This window comes from Lycorma delicatula, chromosome 1 (assembly GCF_047948215.1).
Source record: "Lycorma delicatula isolate Av1 chromosome 1, ASM4794821v1, whole genome shotgun sequence".
In the NCBI taxonomy this organism is placed as follows: Eukaryota; Metazoa; Arthropoda; class Insecta; order Hemiptera; family Fulgoridae; genus Lycorma; species Lycorma delicatula.
The window spans coordinates 61,500,918-61,521,148 of NC_134455.1; the positions used below are offsets into that span (position 1 = coordinate 61,500,918).

General features: G+C 29.0%; 1 protein-coding gene across 9 annotated transcripts in view; it reads left to right on the plus strand.

Annotated features, from left to right (window-relative positions):
• Nucleotides 1-4,501: 4,501 nt before the first annotated feature.
• Nucleotides 4,502-20,231, plus strand: part of Scamp (secretory carrier membrane protein) — a 131,970-nt gene continuing 116,240 nt past the window's right edge. For 3 of the 9 annotated variants that reach the window (XM_075355417.1, XM_075355425.1, XM_075355433.1), the window contains exons 1-2: nucleotides 4,746-4,939; nucleotides 17,895-18,043. In XM_075355417.1, coding sequence (XP_075211532.1) covers nucleotides 17,927-18,043 — 117 coding nt within the window. In that variant the 5' untranslated portion in view covers nucleotides 4,746-4,939; nucleotides 17,895-17,926. Of the gene's footprint in view, nucleotides 4,605-4,738; nucleotides 4,940-17,894; nucleotides 18,044-20,231 lie in introns of those variants that run through there. The other 6 variants (XM_075355384.1, XM_075355391.1, XM_075355451.1 and 3 more) reach the window with 6 other exon arrangements.

Consider the following 20,231-nt stretch of genomic DNA (forward strand, 5'->3'; position numbering starts at 1 on the left):
TGCTCCTCCTTCGTACATCTTTGGTAATTCTACTTCCCAAATAACAAAATTCTTCTACCTCCATAGTCTTTTTCCATACTATTTTTATATTCAGCAGTTCGTTGACTTTATTTTTACTACATTTCATTACTGTCATTTTGTTCTTGTTTATTTTCATGAGGTAATTCTTGCATAGGACTTCATTCATGCCATTCATTGTTTCTTCTAAATCTTTTTTACTCCCAGCTAGAATTACTATATCATCAGCAAATCGTAGCATCTTTATCTTTTCACCTTACACTGTTAATCTGGATCTAAATTGTTCTTTAACATCATTAACTGCTAGTTCTATGTAAATATTAAAAAGTAACGAGGATAGAGAACATACTTGTCTGACTCTCTTGTTCATTACTGCTTTTTCTTATGTTCTTCGATTATTGCTCTTGCAGTTTGATTCCTGAAAATGTTAGTAATTGTTCTTCTGTCTATATACTTGAACCCTAAATTTTTTAAAATGCTGAACATTATATTCTAGTCTATTCTATATATATAAGAGTTGACTTTTGTAGGATCCCGAGAGAGAGACAATTAATTGGTTTAGTGATATATGTATTAGTGAACTAACTCAATCCTCTATAGGGGAGATTTTTGTCAACTGGTTATGTAACATTTACTTGGGATTTGTGTCCCATGGATGTGCTAAATGTTTTGCAATTTTCCATATCAAACTTGCTTATTAGTTATTGAATAAACACTTCTTGAGATATGGTAATATATTCCTTTTCAACTGTAACTCTGTCCCAAGAAAATTTTTTATGGTCCCAAAATCTTTGGTTTGGAATTTATTCTTTAAAAATAATTTTTTTTTTGTGAGTTTATTGAACACACATTGATCACCAGTAATTATCATATCATCAACCCATATTAGCAAATATATATTTATACTTTTTTACTCTCAACTACAAGTTTTATTAGTTGTAATATGGCCAGTCTTAGGATGACATAAGGTTTTGACATAATGAGATAATGGTATTATTAGGATGACATAATGGTATTAAGGTTTTCATGTTTTGTGTAAGTTTAGATTTAGGCCTACTTTTTTCCTTTTTCTTTGCTGTACAGGTGGAACCTCGGTTGCAGATATTGAAAGCTGTAAAAGATCTACATCTGATTCATCTGAAGAAAATAACTGATCAGGAACAAAGTTTAGGTAACTATCATATCATATATTCTGTACTGTTCATCAGATTGTGCATCATTCTCTTCAACTAAGTCCAGTTATGAAGATAAAAGATTCATTTACTTCGTCGTCTGAACCACAATTCTCAAAAATGGCATTTTCTATATCAACGTCACTTACGTTATGCTGAAACAACATGTTTATTTTGATAAAAAACACACACAAAAAAAATACAAAATTAAAAAATTTATGTTGTTACTAGGGTGGGTGAAAACTCACCCAGAGAGTCTTCGAATAGATTAACTCATAAACAACTGGTAACTATTCTCTACACTGCCATACAGGGCACTGCCAGTTAGGAGAATACCTAGGAGAAAGTAATATACAGTGTTGCCAATGTATGGCAGCCAATTTCTCTCAGCGTGGGTGACTTTTCATCCATCCTAGTAATTAAGACTTAAAGGTGGAATCTCTTAAGTCATTAGGAACTAATGAAGTTAAGTTTAGTTTGTTTTATTAACAAATTAAATTTTTACAAGGTTGAGTATTGATGTGTGATTTTTTTGGCTGTATTAAAAATTGCAAAAATTTCTACCACATTTAGCTTTTATCTCTTGATTCATAAACAGTAATCTGGTAGGCTTTGAAAAACCGGTATTTCACGTTACATGAATTTTGTAATGGCGGTTTCTTCCCTACTTCTCAGTATTCATCATTTTCATCATTCCTTCAGTGCTGCTTATGCAACTGTACATGTCGTATCGTTTGTTACCAAGATCATCGTAAAGACAAAAGTTTATGAATAGTGAATAAAATCTTCCGTCATCTGTTAGGCAACTGTTAATGAATAGTGTGCAGTTGTAGTTCTGTGTGAGTTTTATTTACCATTTCATTTTATTATTTTCATCATTTTTTTGCAATCTAATGAACTTTTTTTTATTAACTCGTGCCAGTCATTTTTTTTTTGTATGAAAAGTTATTGTTTTTTAATTTTAGTATAAGGATTTTTTTTAAGCTTAGATAAAATTTATTTACACAAAATATAAAAAATGTAAAGTTTTAAACCTTGTAATATAAATTGTGTGCTTCAAGAATTGTATGACAAAGAATGTGAGAATGGTCCTATTGACACTTTGATTCAACCTCAGAAACAGAAGATAATATTTAGAGTCACTGTGTGTTCGATGAACTTTATGACAATGATGCTGATCCTATCTGGACAATATCTGATAATGAATCTATTTGTAGTGACGATTCTTATGAACGAACAAAGAAAATAAATAAGAACATATCCTCCTACAAATAAAAATATTCTACTATACAACATAAATCCCCATACATTTCATCATCTGCACCACCTAACCATTGCTCTCCTTCAGGCTCACCAGATATACATTCCAGTATTTCAACTGCATCCAATTTTCAATCCGTTTCTTCTAACATTCCATCTCTATCCCTGTTCCTACTACATACTCAATCCAATAATTCAGGAATAACTCATTCTTTATCCCAGAACATAAACGATAACATAGTATTTCCAAATAAGAACAATCTGCCTGGGAAAAATTGTCAGCTATTTTTAACACTCGCAGGTCAAAAACAGCTGCTAGAAAAATAATTCATGTGATTCCTGGAACAAAAAATGAAACTAAAACTGTACGTACTCCTCTGGAATCCTTTTCAATGTTTATGACACTAACCATAATAAATAAAATGGTCATGTACATAAATGAAATGATTGAAGTAAAAAACAAAAATTAAAAGCCTAACAGCTACTGTTTCTGACACAAGCTTTCAAGAAATTAGTGCTTTAATAGGCATATTAACTTTACCAGCTGCCTTACATGATAATAGAAAGCCATCAATTGCAATTGAAATATTTGATTCATTTTTCAGTGGTACAAGCTATGTCTCTGTGATGAGCAGAGAACGTTTTGAATTTTTGCTGAATTGTCTTCATTTTGGTAACACAAGAAGAATGAAGAAGAAATTAAATCTTGGCTCTCATATGTGAAATGTGGGAAGAATTTATTAGTTCTTGTCACGAAAATTACAAGCCTGGTTCTTACATTACAATGGATAAACAATTACTTGGGTTCAGAGGGCGCTGTCCATTTAAAATTTATGTGCCATTTAAACCAAGTAAATACGGCTTAAAAATCGTTATGGTTTATGATGTAATAAAGTATTTGATAAATGCCACTCCTTATTTAGGAAAATCTACAAAAACAAATAAACTGCCTTTGGCTCATTATTTTGTGACAGAACTTACGAAGCCTATATATATATATATATATAAAAGTAATTGTAATGTCACAATGAGCAACTGGTTTACAGCCATCCCATTGGCAAGACATGTTAAAAAATCATAAAATATAATTCTTGTGATACTTTGCCAAAATAAAAATGATATACCTCCAAAAATGTTACATACAAAGAATAGGAAAATGTTTTCTTCCATGTTTTGTTATGACGATAAGAAAACTATGTTATTGTATAAAGTAAAAGTTGAAAAGAAAAATGTTTGTTTTAAAAAGATCATAATGTTCAATCTCTAATCCCTCAGTAAAAACAAATTTGAAAAAATGTCAAATTTTTTTATGTTTTTGTCCATGATATTTAGCAATGAAAATAGTTAACAACTTAAAACTTTTCTAACAGCAAACCAAACCAAATAATATAATATTTTTGAAAAACTTATTTTAAATTTTTATTATTCACACAATCCTCAATCAAAGATAATTGAAAACATTTTGAAAAAAACGTTTTTGAAATCATTTATCATACAATTTTTTACAAAATTTTAATTTAAATTCTTACATTTATTTTCAGAGGAATAAAAAATATGGGTTCATTAGTTATTTTTTATAGGGATTAGTCTGGTTCGGAAATATTAAAAAAAATATTCTTGCATGTTTTTGTCACCAAAGAAAGTTTCCTTTACTGAATCCATTCTCTAGCCGCAATCTGTTATAGATTGCGGCTAGAGAAATGCATCTTTACGAAATTGTAATTATTTTGTTAAAGAAAACGAAATCGATGTCTAGTCATTCAGTATGTATTTATTCACAAAGTACTGTTTTAAACAATATATACATTACAACTTGCATTTTATTTACTTTTATGATTTTAATATTGCTTCTATGCAATGCAGGTAAAATATCGTGATCAATTTATGTACTTTAAGATATGCTTTTGTTTTTTAGTTTACACGTACGGAAACAGTTATCTCTAGAAAGGTTATCTTGTTATTAATAGTTTATTTAATACAAGCCACTTTAAGTTCCAAAATGAATTTCGTAAACTTCAATTGATTCACCGATCAAACGTCAGTTCGACATACATGTACGTTAAACTACATGAAGAGCTGTGGCGGCACGATTGAAACAACTTCAGTGTTCAAATTCACAGTAAACATGATGGATAACAATATTAATACAAATAAGTACGCAAAATTCTTAAATATTATAGTTGTTTAAAAATAAATTGACAGATAAAATTCAAGTTCCTACTCCTGTGACAGATTTTTGTTAAACGAATACGCTGTGTACGTGCCTTCTAGATATGATAATCAATTGTTACGTCATAGGTTTGATTCACTCGTTCCTGCCTGTGACGTGAGTTAGACCGTGTATCCTAGCAGACGATGTACTAATTTGTTAAAATTTAGTAAAAAAGTGATTTATATCTCAGTTAAGTGAATAAAAACATTATATTATTAAGATGTCTGGATTTGATGAGAATCCGTTTGGTGAGCCAACTGTGGATAATCCTTTTGCGGTATGTGTTCTGAAGAGGTTATCCTATTTTAAAATGACCAGCCTGAAGTAGTTTAAATGGCATATTGTTTCGTAACATTTGGAAATATAGAAGTAGTTGAATTATGCTGCGCTACACATGGTGTTCATCTACTGAATCTTTAATTTTCGTTGAATTTATGCTGTAATATTTTGCAATTTCCTAATATATTACGCCTAGGCGTTTTCGTTCAGTGGAAGTTAGCTAGCTTCCTATGAAGTTAAATTTAATCTGTTGTTTTCATTTAACATAATTAGCTGTAAAAATATATTTCTGGCGCAGTGTTTTGATAGTACAATGATGTTTGGTCGGTACGGATTACATTATTTTGTTCCGTCATTATTACAGTTACCTAGTCACGAGTTTGCCTATTGTACCCACTGTGCTTAAAACTTACTTTAACTAACAGTTGTGAAAAATGGGATATTTCAAAATAAATATAGATTACTTAGATGTGATGACTCATTAATTTAATTTATGTTGTCGGAATGTAAACATATATTCATTAAACTATTTTGTTTTGCACTACAAAACGTTTAAGAGTATGTATTAATTTTTTTCTTTTTACTACTTTTTACGAGATTAGTCATCTCATATTAAACGGTCTGATGCTGTTATACAGTGAATTCTTTTGTTTGTGATCATTTAATGTCAGTATATTTACTCCATTCTAATTAAAGTTAAGTAAGTAGGCTCTTTACATTCATAATGTTGCTACTCGTGAAGAATCTGCTAACATTGATGTTCCCATCTGACACATGGATAAACATTTTAAAAATTACAGAAAAATTCTGCTTAAAAATATTAAAAAATAAAAATGTAAAAATTTATTAACTTATCTGATAGATTCTTTTATGATTTATGGTTCAAAATCTGAAATGATAGTTTTACTAATTTTTCAGTATAGAAACAGTAAGGCCTTTGAAACTAAGAGTTCAGATTCACCAAAAAAACCAAATAGTATTTGATTACATTTTTAAAATCTATAAATGAAAAACATGAAGGGCTAAATTTTTGTTTATTTTCTGCAATCTCAAAAAACCCAGCCCTGTTTCTTATGAGTGTAAAAGTTTTTAAAATCTGCTTGCTTCAGGCGCTGTTTAATACTGAATCATAAAAAAACTTTTATTGCACAAAAACAAAATTATTTTTTTAATAAATAAAGAGAAACAAGTGAATCCTTTTTTGTACTGTCATTACTGTTACCTCCAGTTTGTGAAACCTGTTAGTGTTATAGAAATTGCATCCGTCAAGAAATCAGAAAACTTTCTTTTTATGATGGACAAGTTGTGTGCCGTACTATTAATGTGACTGCTGCCAATTGTCCTGGTATTGTTTCCTCATACCGAATTCAGTTGTTTGAATGGTCTTTGCTATATTTTTATATTGCGTGTAGATTCTGTCTGTTTTTTAAGTTTGTGAATTATTTTAAAGAGGAATTGTTGTGCAATTATAGAGAAATTAATAAGTAATTAACATAAGAATAATTTATGAAATACTCTACAAAATACCAATAAGTGATTTTTTTTTTAATTGGAAATCCCTAGTTTTAATTACGCTTTCCTTTGCTTGAGCACGGTTGCAAATATTTCCGGAGGATAAAGAACAATAACTAAAACTGTTCCTTGGAATATTCTCACAAATTTATCAAATGATATGCAGTATGTATTCTAAAATAATTGAAAAATTCTCTAGTCATATCATAATTTTCATGCATATTATAAAATGGATTTTCTCCTCTTCTTGCATTATTACTAGATTGGACATGTCTTTTTAAGTCGTTCAATAAGCAGCACGCAACAAACATGGATTGGTCAATTTCTTTGAATAAAGTTAATGATATTCAAAGATTGACAATGTTTATTTTGATATTAATCACTTAATTGATTTATAAAAATAGTGGTATGTGAAGTACAGGTTGGGGATATAGTTAATCTACCATACAAAATATTTTGTGAATCACAAAATTGGATTCATAAATCCTCATTATAATTTGTGTTTTAACAAAATTAGAAGTAAAAATTTGTTAAAAAGAAGAAAAATGATAAATTACAAAAAGATCCTGTTTATAATTATTTGTTATGTGGTTAATAGGAACAAATTTTATTAGGAAGTGTTTAAAATTAAACTACAGAGTTATTTATTTTTAACAAAAGACTGATTACCTAATTACAGTCACTTTTTTGTGATAAAGATTAGAAATGAATTTTGTGAACTGTATGAAAAATGTCAAACAAGACTTGAATTTGAACGCAGAACTTTTCAGAGGAAAGGTGAACACTTTTATCAGTTCATTATACAAGCCTTTAATAAGATATTTACATTATTTAAAGTAATTACTGGTACTATATCCAATTGCAGTGACTGAATTTGATGAGTGATAAATTATGTGAAAAATTTAAGCCTGACCTGATGAGGTTTTATCCAGACATCTAAAGTATAACAACACCCAACAAAAAAATGTAAATAAAAATTAATTAAACATATAATAATGAAAACATATAATTATAAAAAAATGTAATTACAAGTTTCTTTTTAAAAATTAATAATATAATATAAATGAAGATTCATAATAAATTTTAAATTACAAAATGTTTAACCATTAATTTTAAAGATTCTGGAACTTTTTCTTCCAGAGGACTTCTAAGTCCAAAAATTCTTTGGAAGGAAAAGTTCCAGTGTTCTGCTCAGTGAACAAAATAAATTAGTGAGAGTATAATTCCACTACATTAAACCACCAATATGCTTAACAAACATAACTGCACATTTTTAAATCAATCTTATATCTGTTTTCTTGCTTTTAATTAAATGGTCTGCTAATTTGTCCCATAATTAAATGGTCTGATAAAAAGAGTTAATGTGTATTTTAGAAATAATAATAATTAAAATTAATTCTAAGAGTTTTCATTTTTAACGAGTACGATGTTAAAAATATTTGGATATCTATAATTATTCCTTACATTAAAAAGGTAGTTTTCGTTTTCCACTGAAATAAATTATGTTCAGATTAACACAGTTCTGGAAAGAGATGATATTGGTATATTTTAATAATAAGTGGGTGCTGTATTAGTATATGTGTTAAATACTATTAAAGAAAACAAAACTTGGTTTCTATGTAAACCTTGTATTCATCAGGAGAGTATAATAAATATTTAAGTTTCACTGGAGTTGCTTCTTCTTATGTTATGCATTTTGTACTATTCATAACTGTTGGGAGTGCCATCCATATTTTGCCTGTAGATTCTCCTTCCATTCTTAGAATTAATGATTTCTGTGCTACTGTGTGCTTCATTATGACAGTTTATGTATTAGTCATAATTTCAGTAGTTTGACTTTAGTGGTCACTAAATCTCACTGATTTTTATACTGATAATGTATGACCAGCTATTTATGAGAAGTGATGGTAATCATTGTTTTTTTTTGTCTTCAGTCATTTGACTGGTTTGATGCAGCTCTCCAAGATTCCGTATCTAGTGCTAGTCGTTTCATTTCAGTATACCCCCTACATCCTACATCCCTAACAATTTGTTTTACATATTCCAAACGTGGCCTGCCTACACAATTTTTTCCTTCTACCTGTCCTTCCAATATTAAAGCGACTATTCCAGGATGCCTTAGTATGTGGCCTATAAGTCTGTCTCTTCTTTTAACTATATTTTTCCAAATGCTTCTTTCTTCATCTATTTGCCGCAATACCTCTTCATTTGTCACTTTATCCACCCATCTGATTTTTAACATTCTCCTATAGCACCACATTTCAAAAGCTTCTAATCTTTTCTTCTCAGATACTCCGATTGTCTAAGCTTCACTTCCATATAAAGCGACACTCCAAACATATACTTTCAAAAAATTTTTCCTGACATTTAAATTAATTTTTGATATAAACAAATTATATTTCTGACTGAAGGCTCGTTTCGTTTGTGCTATTTGGCATTTTATATCGCTCCTGCTTTGTCCATCTTTAGTAATTCTACTTCCCAAATAACAAAATTCTTCTACCTCCATAATCTTTTCTCCTCCTGTTTTCACATTCATTGGTCCATCTTTGTTATTTCTAATACATTTCATTACTTTTGTTTTGTATTTGTTTATTTTCATGCGATAGTTCTTGCGTAGGACTTCATCTATGCCATTCATTGTTTCTTCTAAATTCTTTTTACTGTCGGCTAGAATTACTATATTATCAGCAAATCATTGTAATTTATTTTAAAAACAAAAATCTGTTCCACATAGAACACATAGTGATCTTATATTCATTTCTAATTGAAGCATATTGTTGTTCCTATTGATTTTATTGCTGAGCAGCAGCAGTTGAAAAAATGGTTAAAATTATAATTGAAAGATATATCAATTTCAAAATTGTTCATTTATAATGACAATTTTCTATTAGAAAGGGTGTTTCACAAAATTTTCCTGGGACTTTCATAACTTACTTTACTTGTGAAAATAATGGAAAATGTTTGTATAAACATATGTACTAAAATGCTTCATTTGCAAGTTATGGCTAGTTGCTCAAATTTCAGCTATCCTTGTTAATTGAGGTTGTACTGAAATTTGTAAGATGTTAATTAAGGGTCAGAAGTAAAGATTTCTAATGATTTTTGACCTGAAAAATTGAATAAATAGGTCCCAGAACCATATCTGTAGTAGGTTTTGAGAAATCTGGGGTAAAAAACCTGTTTTTTTTTTTTGTTTAATGTACAATAGCTTTATTAAATGGGTAATAAATACATATACACTTTTAAACAGAACTTGTAGAGAATTTTAATTCTGAACAAAATCATTTAGATAAGTTGAATAAAACAAAGAAAAGTTAAAAAAATTTGAATTTTATTTAGAAAGAGTACATTACTACATTTGTCAGAAAAGTATGTATTTTATGTAAACAAAAATCAAATTCTTTTTTGGTGATGTGAAAAATTAGTTAAAATCTATTTTTAAAATTTGAAGAATGGAAATTAAACAACACTTGTAAAATAATAAATAAATAAATAAAAATTACCTAGATAACAATTTTTTTATTGACAGAAATACAATAAATTAATTGAGAAATTACTGTTTCAAAGTTGGCAATAAAATAACAACAGCTGATCAACAAGCGCAATAATGTATTAGTGTTTAAATCATTTTAATCAGATGGTACATTAATTGTATGTGTACTGTGAACTGTGCTGTCTTTATCATTGTGCCATTTGTGTTTGTTATCAATGTGATCAGTTTGCCATTGAAGTAATGCCATACTTACTTTCAGCAGAGAAATTACATGGTAGTCATTTTAGGTGTGTGTAGTGGTAATGCTGCAGTAGAATATTAAGTACGTTTTCCAAATAGCAGAATTCTTAAAAAATTAGCGTGACTTTTTACAATCTTCAGAAAAGAGGTTCACTACCTAATATTTGTACCAGCTATGAACGATCTGTCCAACAGGACACTGCTGTTAATGAAATTATCGATGCAGTCCAGGCATCAGTAAGGAATTGTCTTTCTAAGCAGATTGGAATTTCTCATTTGATAGTTTGGAGAACATTTAAAACAAAACAAGCTTTGTCCGCATCATAAACAGCCAGTTCAACATCTATATCCAGGAGGCGGTTCGCTTCACTTGGAGTTCTGCAACTGATGGAATACAAATTAACAACTCTACAAGTATGTTTACAGATAGGTAAATTTCAGTTGAGATGGCATCAACAACTTATGCAAAGAACACAGGTAGAAATAAATCCTCATGAAACACGGGAAGGCAATTTTCAACACAGATTTAGTGTCACTGTATGATGCGGCCTTCTTTACAATCAGCTATTTGGACCTTTTTATTTGCCAGGCAATATTTCATATTACCTTGCAGCTTGAAGATGTTCCTCTAGCACTGAGATGAAAAGTATATCAGCATGATGGTGGCCTGACCACTTCTCTTGTGCTGTTTCCACCCACTTAAATCATAATTTCCTTGTGAAATGGGTCAGTTGTATGAGGTCCACATTCCTGGCTACCAACATTACCTGATCTAACACCTTCAGATTTTTGCATCTTGGAATGAATGAAAAGTATTATACACACAACAAAAATAGATTCTTGTGAGGAATTGTCCGCATTATGGATGTGGCTGAGCAGCTTAAGGACAGCCTTGACAAGAAGCAACTTAAATTCAAAATTTTTTAACCTTTCTTTGTTTTATTCAACTTATCTTGCACTGTTTTGTTGAGAATTAAATTCTCTACAAGTTCTGCTTAAAAGTATTATGTATTTATTACCTATTTAACATCATTTAAGCATTTTATGTTTGTACATCAAACATAAAAAATGGGGTTTTTTACCCAGATTTCTCAAAACCTACTGCAGATATGGTTCTGGGACCTATTTATTCAATTTTTCAGGCCAAAACCATGAGAAATCTTTACTTCTGCCCCTTAATTAACATTCTACAAATTTCAGGATGACCTCATTTCACAAGGGTAGCTGAAATCCAAGCGATGTAGCCATAACTTGCAAACAAAGCTTTTTAGGATATTATATATGAACTATTCCATTATTTTCATGAGTAGAATAGATTGTGAAAGTCCCAGGAGAACTTTGTGATGCACTCTGTATGTCTGTCTTTATTTTCATTATGTGCTGAGTTAGTGAGCAATACTGTAATTTGCATTGGTGAATAAAAATGTATATTATTGATAATTTCTTGTAATATTGACTGAGTTCTACAGTTTAATTCAGTATATTAATATATATTAACAATTTAATTTAATATATTTACCAAAGTTTTATTTTCAGAAAGAGATAATTTTTATCAGTCAGTTTTATTTGATAGGGTAATAATTGTGTTAATTCTGATTTCCTTTTTAATGTTGAAGTAATTATTACTTTTTGTTAATTTGATAATACCTTTCTTTTTGAAAGTGGTATTTCAAATGAAAATAAGTTAATTATTTTTAAGTGTTCCTTATTTCATCAATTTAACTTAATACTTTTTTTCTGAGAATTCATTATTTCTTTGTTTGATATTAATTTAAAATGACAAAATAATTTTTCTGTAATCAGAAAATATTAACTATAAATTTAAAACGGTTAATGAATTATTGAATGAAATAAATTTGACTAGATACCAGTGTCATCGCAAAAAATTACACCTTATTTCTATCTAATTTTTTTCTTTTTAATGTTTCTTATATCGCCTATAAAATTGCAACATTGTTAGATATGATAGATGACAAGTAAATTACAGATTTAGGTGTTTTAGTAATTAATTAGCAAATTCCCAGTTTGGGTTTATTATTTTTAACTGATCTTAAATTATTTCACTTCCTATTATTCCTCAAATGTAAAATAAGAAATTATTAAAAAAAGGGAACTTATTATTTATTACCTGTGTGGTTGAACAGGACCCAAAACAGGGTTATTGGACTAAAAATAATAATGAGCAATCATAATAAAATTGTTAGAAAGTATATTAAAACAACATGTATAAAATACGTTACTACAAATTGTATTAACATCATTATACATTAGAATATGACACACAATAAGCTATATAGAAGATATAAAATATATCCTATAATTCTACGTAAGACAGCAAAATTATGTTTTCTCTTTTACTATGAGCAAGCTGTTTTTGGATTGTGTGGAGTGTACTTTCTGATTGCATTTTACAATATTGGCATGTTTATGAGTACCGTATTATTATTCACATGTGTTTCCATACTTGTGAAATTTGATGACTTGTTATTTCTGAAACTTTTGTCATTTTTACTTAACGGAATTAGAGTTGATTCATTTATATTTAATTTGTTTGCCGTCTTAGATAAATAATTGATAAAAGTATTTTATTGTGAAGTACTCTTGGGTGAGGTTATTGATGGAAAAAAAAAATGTTATTGTTTTATTTTTAGTAATGTTTACAAAATGTTAATGTATTACAGATAATTTCTGAAAAAATATTGTACATTTTTCAACAAGTGGATGCACTTTGTCTTGTTAGATAATTTTTATTTTAAAATGTTTTTTTATAATGCATTTTTTCAATTACATGTGTGGGTGTATATATTTTTTATCATCTTTCTTTTAATAACTGATAGAACACAGAAAGCTATTTTCAGGCATATACATGGGGACATATGATATTTGTAGAATGTGGAAAATGCCAGACAAGATTTGAACTCTGAACCTTTTGAATGAAAATCAGGATGCTTCCCCTCTACCATGGAGGTTGGCAAGAGTGCTATAATAAATAAATAAATCATTATTGAAGAGAAATAATTATTTATTGCCTAATATATTTAGTTTCTATCACACATGTAACAGTTTACAGTATGTAACCCATATTATTGCTCAGATAATGTCTTTCAAAATAAACTTAGCAATCTGTTGTATCATTTCTCATAATACGTGGTTGAAATAATTCTGTAGATTATCATATTTTTTGAAAAAAGTTATTTAATCTAGTGGATTAAAACTATAAATTGCTTATTGTGTAGTTTTTCTGAGTTGTTTGTTAAAAACATAATACATATAAACATATAATATATATATGTGTAAAAAAAAAATTACTGTCAATAGTTAGTTATTCAGTTGATTCTATGAGCTATGTTATCTAAGATAAAGTAAAACATTAAGTTATGGGTAAAATAACTTTTGGTACATCACAACTGACAAATGGAAAATTGAAAAATGAATGTTTAATATAAAGAAAGGTTTTATTCTTTATTCTTCTAGTACTAAATTATTTAATTAATGCAGGGATACTTTAAGATGTGGCCCATAAAATTAGTATCTAATTTTTATCACTATCTTAATTTTTATCGTTTTGCTGCAACCTTATCTCAAAAACATTTCTCTTTAGTATTTCATCTCCATGTTGTGCTGAAATGTGGTTTGTGCTAAAATATGTTTTAAAGGATAACTTTCTAATTCTTAAATCTACATTTAATGTTAGGAGATTTGTTTAGTAAATGAAAACTGTTTTCCTAAAATTTTAATGATTTTTTTCTTACATCAATTATTGGTAACTTTATTGTGCCCGCTTTTAAATTTTTGGTGTATTCTTCTGATTTTTACTGTCTTCTTTGGAACTTCCCTTTATTTTTGTTTTATGTACTTGAAAATTCAATTTATTTCCTGTCAATGACGCCATGCTTTTCAGTATTTATGTTGTAGTTTGTTTTGATGGAACAAAAGATAGATTCATTTTTTATTAGTATTAAGTGAGTTGTGTATTACAACGTAATCATAAAAATTAAACAAAATTAGTGGAATTATCTTGTTACTTGTATTATTATCTAATTGGTTACATTTTATTTATCGTGTAGTGTATCAGGAACTTTTCACTATATTTTATGCAAATTGTTTACAGCATTGCTTGATGTATGGGGAAATTAAAATCAAGAAGACTGAAATAAACTAAATAATAGATTTCTCCATTAATTGTAGCAAGTGAAAATATTACATTTTAATCCTTTCTTGTAATAGAGACTTGTATAATTAATGACAAATGCTCATGATGCACTCATGCATATATAATACCAGGTAATCATTTGAAAAGTAACCACAATTATTATTCAACAGCTATCACTCCCATCTTATTTTTGTTTGCAGGCATGTACACCATTCTCAGGGGGGAACCTTTTTTAAAATTATTTTCAAAGGGGTGGAACCCACCTTCTCCATTACACCTACTCCAACTCAAAAATCTTAAATGGCAATGGTAACATTTAATTACGTTAATTGACAAACCTGAAAAAAATAATGAATTTTGGTGAAAAGAAATTAAAATTCACCCACCCCTTCGCTCAGTAGGTGAGAAAACCATTTGGGGTTGTACTTTTTTAAATTTCAGTTCAACAAAAATAACTATAAAATTATGTATATTACTTCTTAAACCATTTGAAATAATCATAATCTGTGGATGAAAACTGTGAAAATTACATTTTTTATTAACAACACCGAATTTCATCCTTTAAATGTTCTCTTTATTTTCAAGGGTTGAAAATAAATTTTTTTTTTTAAATGAGACAATGCAGCTTGTGATACCTCATTGGAAGACATTATGAATGGCAAGTAATTTAGTACAAATAAGATAAAAATTGGTTCACTGGTATTGAAGTTATGATTAAAAGTGAGGTTTTTTTTTGGATTATGTTGGGATACAGTGTTACTGACCCATAGCATTAGGTCTGAAATTATCTGTTCTTAAAAATATGGATTTTAGGTTTTTCCGGTATTGAAAAAAACATATCAGTAAACTCAGCATTATAACATCAGCTAAACATACGAAAAACCAATAAGGTACCTCGGGTATTCCGTTTTAATTCTACAAACATTCAAAAATTGTATTGCATCACAATTTTTGATTTTGGTGGTATGGTGGTATTTGGTATATGATAACTACCCACCTTGTGGCCAAAAAATATTTTTTTTATATTTCAAAAAAAAAATTTCTTGAGAAATAGACTATTTTCTAACTTACCAACAGGTAAAAATAGCCATTTTCATCACTTTTTCCATGAGCTGTAGCATTCTTATTTTACAACATGCAGAGGTCAAAAAGGCCTTTTTGGAAAGAGTAAAGATGGAACTTCATCTTAGTGTACTCAAAATTAATTTTGTTACATAACCAAATCTTCTAATATTTACTGAAGTTATGCTTACAAACTGTTGTTTATTCAAATTTTGGGCCCAGAATAAATAATGAAGGGCTTAGGGTAACAAGCCTGTTCTTTACCTCTTAACTCTTAGGTGCTAGTAGTACTTATAAAAAAAAATGGACTGTTACTTTTTAACTCTTGGGTACTACTAGTATTTATAAAAAAAAATTGGACTGTTACAATGTCCATTAAAAAAAATAGCCACCAAATCATACGATTTTGAAAATGTCTCATTTTTGAGACATGTGGGACAGGTGGCAAAAATCTGAATTGTTTACAGTTGTAAGTACTTTTTATCCTACTTTATCCAATACTTTAAAACCATATAAAATGTATTTTGTTATTCAAAGGATTGAGTAATAATGTAGGCCTACTATACAAAATATTTTTATATGTCTATAATGAGATAACTTATATTGTAGATAGTTTGATACTTTAAGCATGACTCATACACATAAACTCATCTTTAAACATGAAAATGAATAGGCGTACAAGGACATGAATGTTTGCGTAATCCTGAAGGTAAACGTTGTAGAAGGCTTAGTTACTGTTTTGATTTTAATGTGATATGTTGTATTGTTGCTAATGTTAATACTGTGGTTAGGTAATGTACACTTGTTTATAAAGTAATTTTATTAGCAGTGAACTTTTCTTTTATGCGATATCTTTTATTTTTAATTTTATTAATTAAAAGAAATATTTATTTTAGCTGTAGAGAAACTGTGATAAGACAAAGTGAAGTGCAGTTGGTAGTTTTATAATTTATACTAACTGTATTGTTATTGTAAGAACCCTTGCATTTTATAAAAATGGATTATGAAGTGCTCAGTTGACATTCACGCTGAAACAGTATGCTGCAAATTGACTTAGAATAGTTCTTCAGTGTTGCATGGTATTTTAGAGTTTACTGAACAGCAAATAACATTGATATTTTTAAGAAATGGATGTACTGGAAAAAAATATCTGTACTTTTCATAAAACCGAATATTTAGATAAATATTTTCATATTAATGGGAAAAGATTCTCTGACCCATTTAGTTAGTAGCTGTCACACCAAACCGATTAAGAAATCTCTTTGAAGAGTATCTTTTACAGTTTCAACAAGCAGTCCAGATTTAAAATTAATTTTAGGCAGAGGACTGTATACAGAATGCTTAAACAAAATACAAAAACCACAAGATGATGAAAAATCGAACTGGAATGTCAAGATATATTTGAGCCTCAATGGTTTTAGTCAAGTTTATGATTAAAGCTTATTCAGCACTTGGCATTTCTCCAGTTAAGGTTCAAAAATTATAGAGCAGCGCAAAGGAACCAATTTTAAGAAATAAATTTATAAAAATAGCCGAGTCAGTTACCGACAAATTAAACGATTCCTTTGATTTTAATATTTCTACAGAAGAATCCAGTTTAGTACCACAAAATTATGTTGATTTAGGTTGGCAATATGAAGAATTAATCATTAAAATAAAGGATAAAATGAAAACAGATAGATTAACCCAAGAAAAAAATTAATATTTAAGTTTATTACCAAGCAGCTGGAGCATTTAAAAAATTCAAAATGAGTTAAGTGTTAGTCAGTATTTAGCCTGTCAATCTAAACAGTTACGTAAAACAAATGGAATTTTTCTACAAATTGGCAAAAAGGAAACCCATGATGATCACAGTGAATTGATGCCAGGCAAGAAGGATTGCATCTCTGTAAGAGAAGCTGACTGGAAGAAAATTAATATAAAAAAAAACTTATCCTAGATAACTTAAAATAATTGTACACAGCCTTCAAAGAGAAACATAATTTAAAAATTGGTTTTTCAAAATTTGTTGATTTAAGACCTAAGTTTTGTGTTCTGGCTGGTGGGTCGGGTACTCACTCTGTGCGTGCATGTGTGTCACTCACCAAAATGTAAAACTCATGTTATCGGCTCTAAAAATTAAATTTGATTATAAAATTCTCCTTTTAACCATGGTATGAGATATAAAAAATGAAATGTATGTGCTGTCATAGTGTGAAAAATGTCCAGGCACTAATGAAGAGCTCATATTACTACAAGAGAGCTGGGATGATTTTGATTCTGAAATTATCTTCAAACAGGTGGTTTCTGTTGACCATTGTGAACTAACTACTTAAATTCTTCCATTTCAATTGCACTTAGATAAACTTACTAAGAATTTAAATAATCTAAAAAGGCATCATTTTGTTGGAAAGAAACAAGCTAATTTCCTCAACAACAAAAGGAAAAATTCTTGTAGGGTGAATGTACTGTAATGGGAGACTTCTCTCAAAACTTTCCTTTGTGTTACAGGATGAAGTCAAGACATCACTGGTCAAGAACTTATGTCACAGTACATCCATTTCTCATATATTTTAAAAAGTAGGAAAATTACAATGCCAGAGCTACTTTGTGATAAGAGAGTACCTGAAGCACAATACAGTATTCTCCTGCTTTCAAAAGTAGGTTGTAAATAAGTTAAACAATTTTTTTGATGGCTCCTCAGCTCAGTATAAAAACAAAAAAAATTTCATAAATTTGTGCTACCATCAGACGATTCTAAAGTTGCAGCTGAATGGCATTTTTTTTGCCTGATACCATTGAAAAGGACCTCGTGATTGTATTGGTGGAACTGTAAAAAGGACTGTGGTTAAAGCAAGCCTTCAAAGTACCATTTTTTTTAATGAAGTACATTGTCTAACAGTCCAATTTTTTTTTTTTGTAAGTACTGCTAGTACCTAAGAATTAAAACGTAAAAAACAGATTTGTTACTCTAAGCCCTTCATTATTTACTTTGGGCCCAAAATTTGAAAAAAACAACAATTTGTAAATGTAATTTCAGTAAACATTACACGATATGGTTATGTAACAAAATGAATTTTGAGTACACTAAGATGAAGTTCCATCTTTATCTTTCCAAGTAGCCCTGTTTGATCCTCTGTATGATGTAAAATAAGAGTGCTACAGCTCATGGAAAAAGTGACGAAAATGGCTGTGGTTACTTGTTGGCTCAAGAAAAAAAATGTTTTAAAATATTAAAAAAATATTTTTTGGCCATTACAAGGTGGGTAGTTATATACCAAATATAATCAAAATCAAAAATAGTGATGCACTGATCATTTGTTGAATTAAAATGCAATACCCCACCTACTTAGCTGGTAACATGTTGAAAAATGTATTAATCTTATTGATTAAATAATTAAATAAAAACTAATTCATAAATGAATAATTGTTAATCAAAAAATAAAGCTTAAATCATTCATTAGTAAATTTTATTTTGAAGGATTTTAACAATAAGAGTTCAAGAAATAATAAATGAAACACATTTTTTTTACCTCAGTAAAATGAAAGTATCCATTTTTAAATCATTTGTTCAAAATGATTCCCATTTTCCTGTAAACAATAATAAAGTCTTTGTTGAAATTCACATCTTACTTTTATTAAAGTTTCTTTAGTTACACCATTTTCAAATCTTGTATGTTAGCACGAATTTATTTATAAATAATTGATTTTAAATGATCCCCAAAAAAGCGTTCAGTGGTATAAGATCAGCAGATCTTGTTGGCCACTCAACTTTTCCTCTTTTACCTATCCAATGCCCAGGAAACATTCAGTCCAACCATTGTTGAACTATAACAATAAACTTCATCCAGCAACTGCGAATATTTTACACCTGTCAAATTCGCATCTATAAATATGGGACCAATTATGTTATCACCGTAAATTCTGGTCCATCAGTTTTTTCTGGATGTTGCGTGTTTCCAACATTGAAAACATGAGTATTTACATCACTCCAGTATCAGCAATTATGCTTATTAATAAAGGTATTTAGAAAGAAGGTGAATTCATCAGAAAAACAAATATTTTTTGTAAACATTGGATTGGCATCTATTGAATCATTTATTCACAGAATTCAATCCTTCTGTCAGCAATATCCTCATTCAGTTCTTGATGCAGTTGAATTTAGATGGAAAAAATTTATTCAATTTTAATGTAGTGAAAACAGAACCATATAAGAAACCCCAGTTTCACAGAATATTTTACAAATTGAGCTACTATTTGAATATTTGCTACTACATTTCTCAAGATTTCAACCAAAGTTAATTTGTCTAAAATTTATTTGCCCTGCGCATCTCTTGTTCATGACAGATTCTGTTTCTTGAAATTGTTTTAAAAATTTACAGTGCAAGAGTGTGAAACATTTTTATTTGGATACCGTTCATTAAATGCTTGGGCAGTTTTTCTACCATGTTTATTTTGTTCTCCATATGTAAAAATTATTTAAGTCCTTTCTTCCAGATTGTAAGTCATTTTTAAGCCAAATGGTAGAACAATAACAGACCAAATGCCAATTTCACCTAAAAAACACAACAATTTAAATAAAACGTGATTATGAAATAAATACAATAAATACTTTTTGCCACTAATTAAATACAATAAGAAAGAAAACAGTTTGCAAAAATTTACCGTGGAAACTAAAATCTCAGGAATTGGCAGAAAATTATAACCTGTAATAAAAAGGTAATCAGTTTTTCAAACATTGCCAGCAAAGAAGTAGGTTCCTTATTATTGTTTTTTTGTGTTTTAATATGTTATAATACTGTGTTTACTGTTTTGTTTTTTCAATGCCAGAGAAACATAAAACCCATG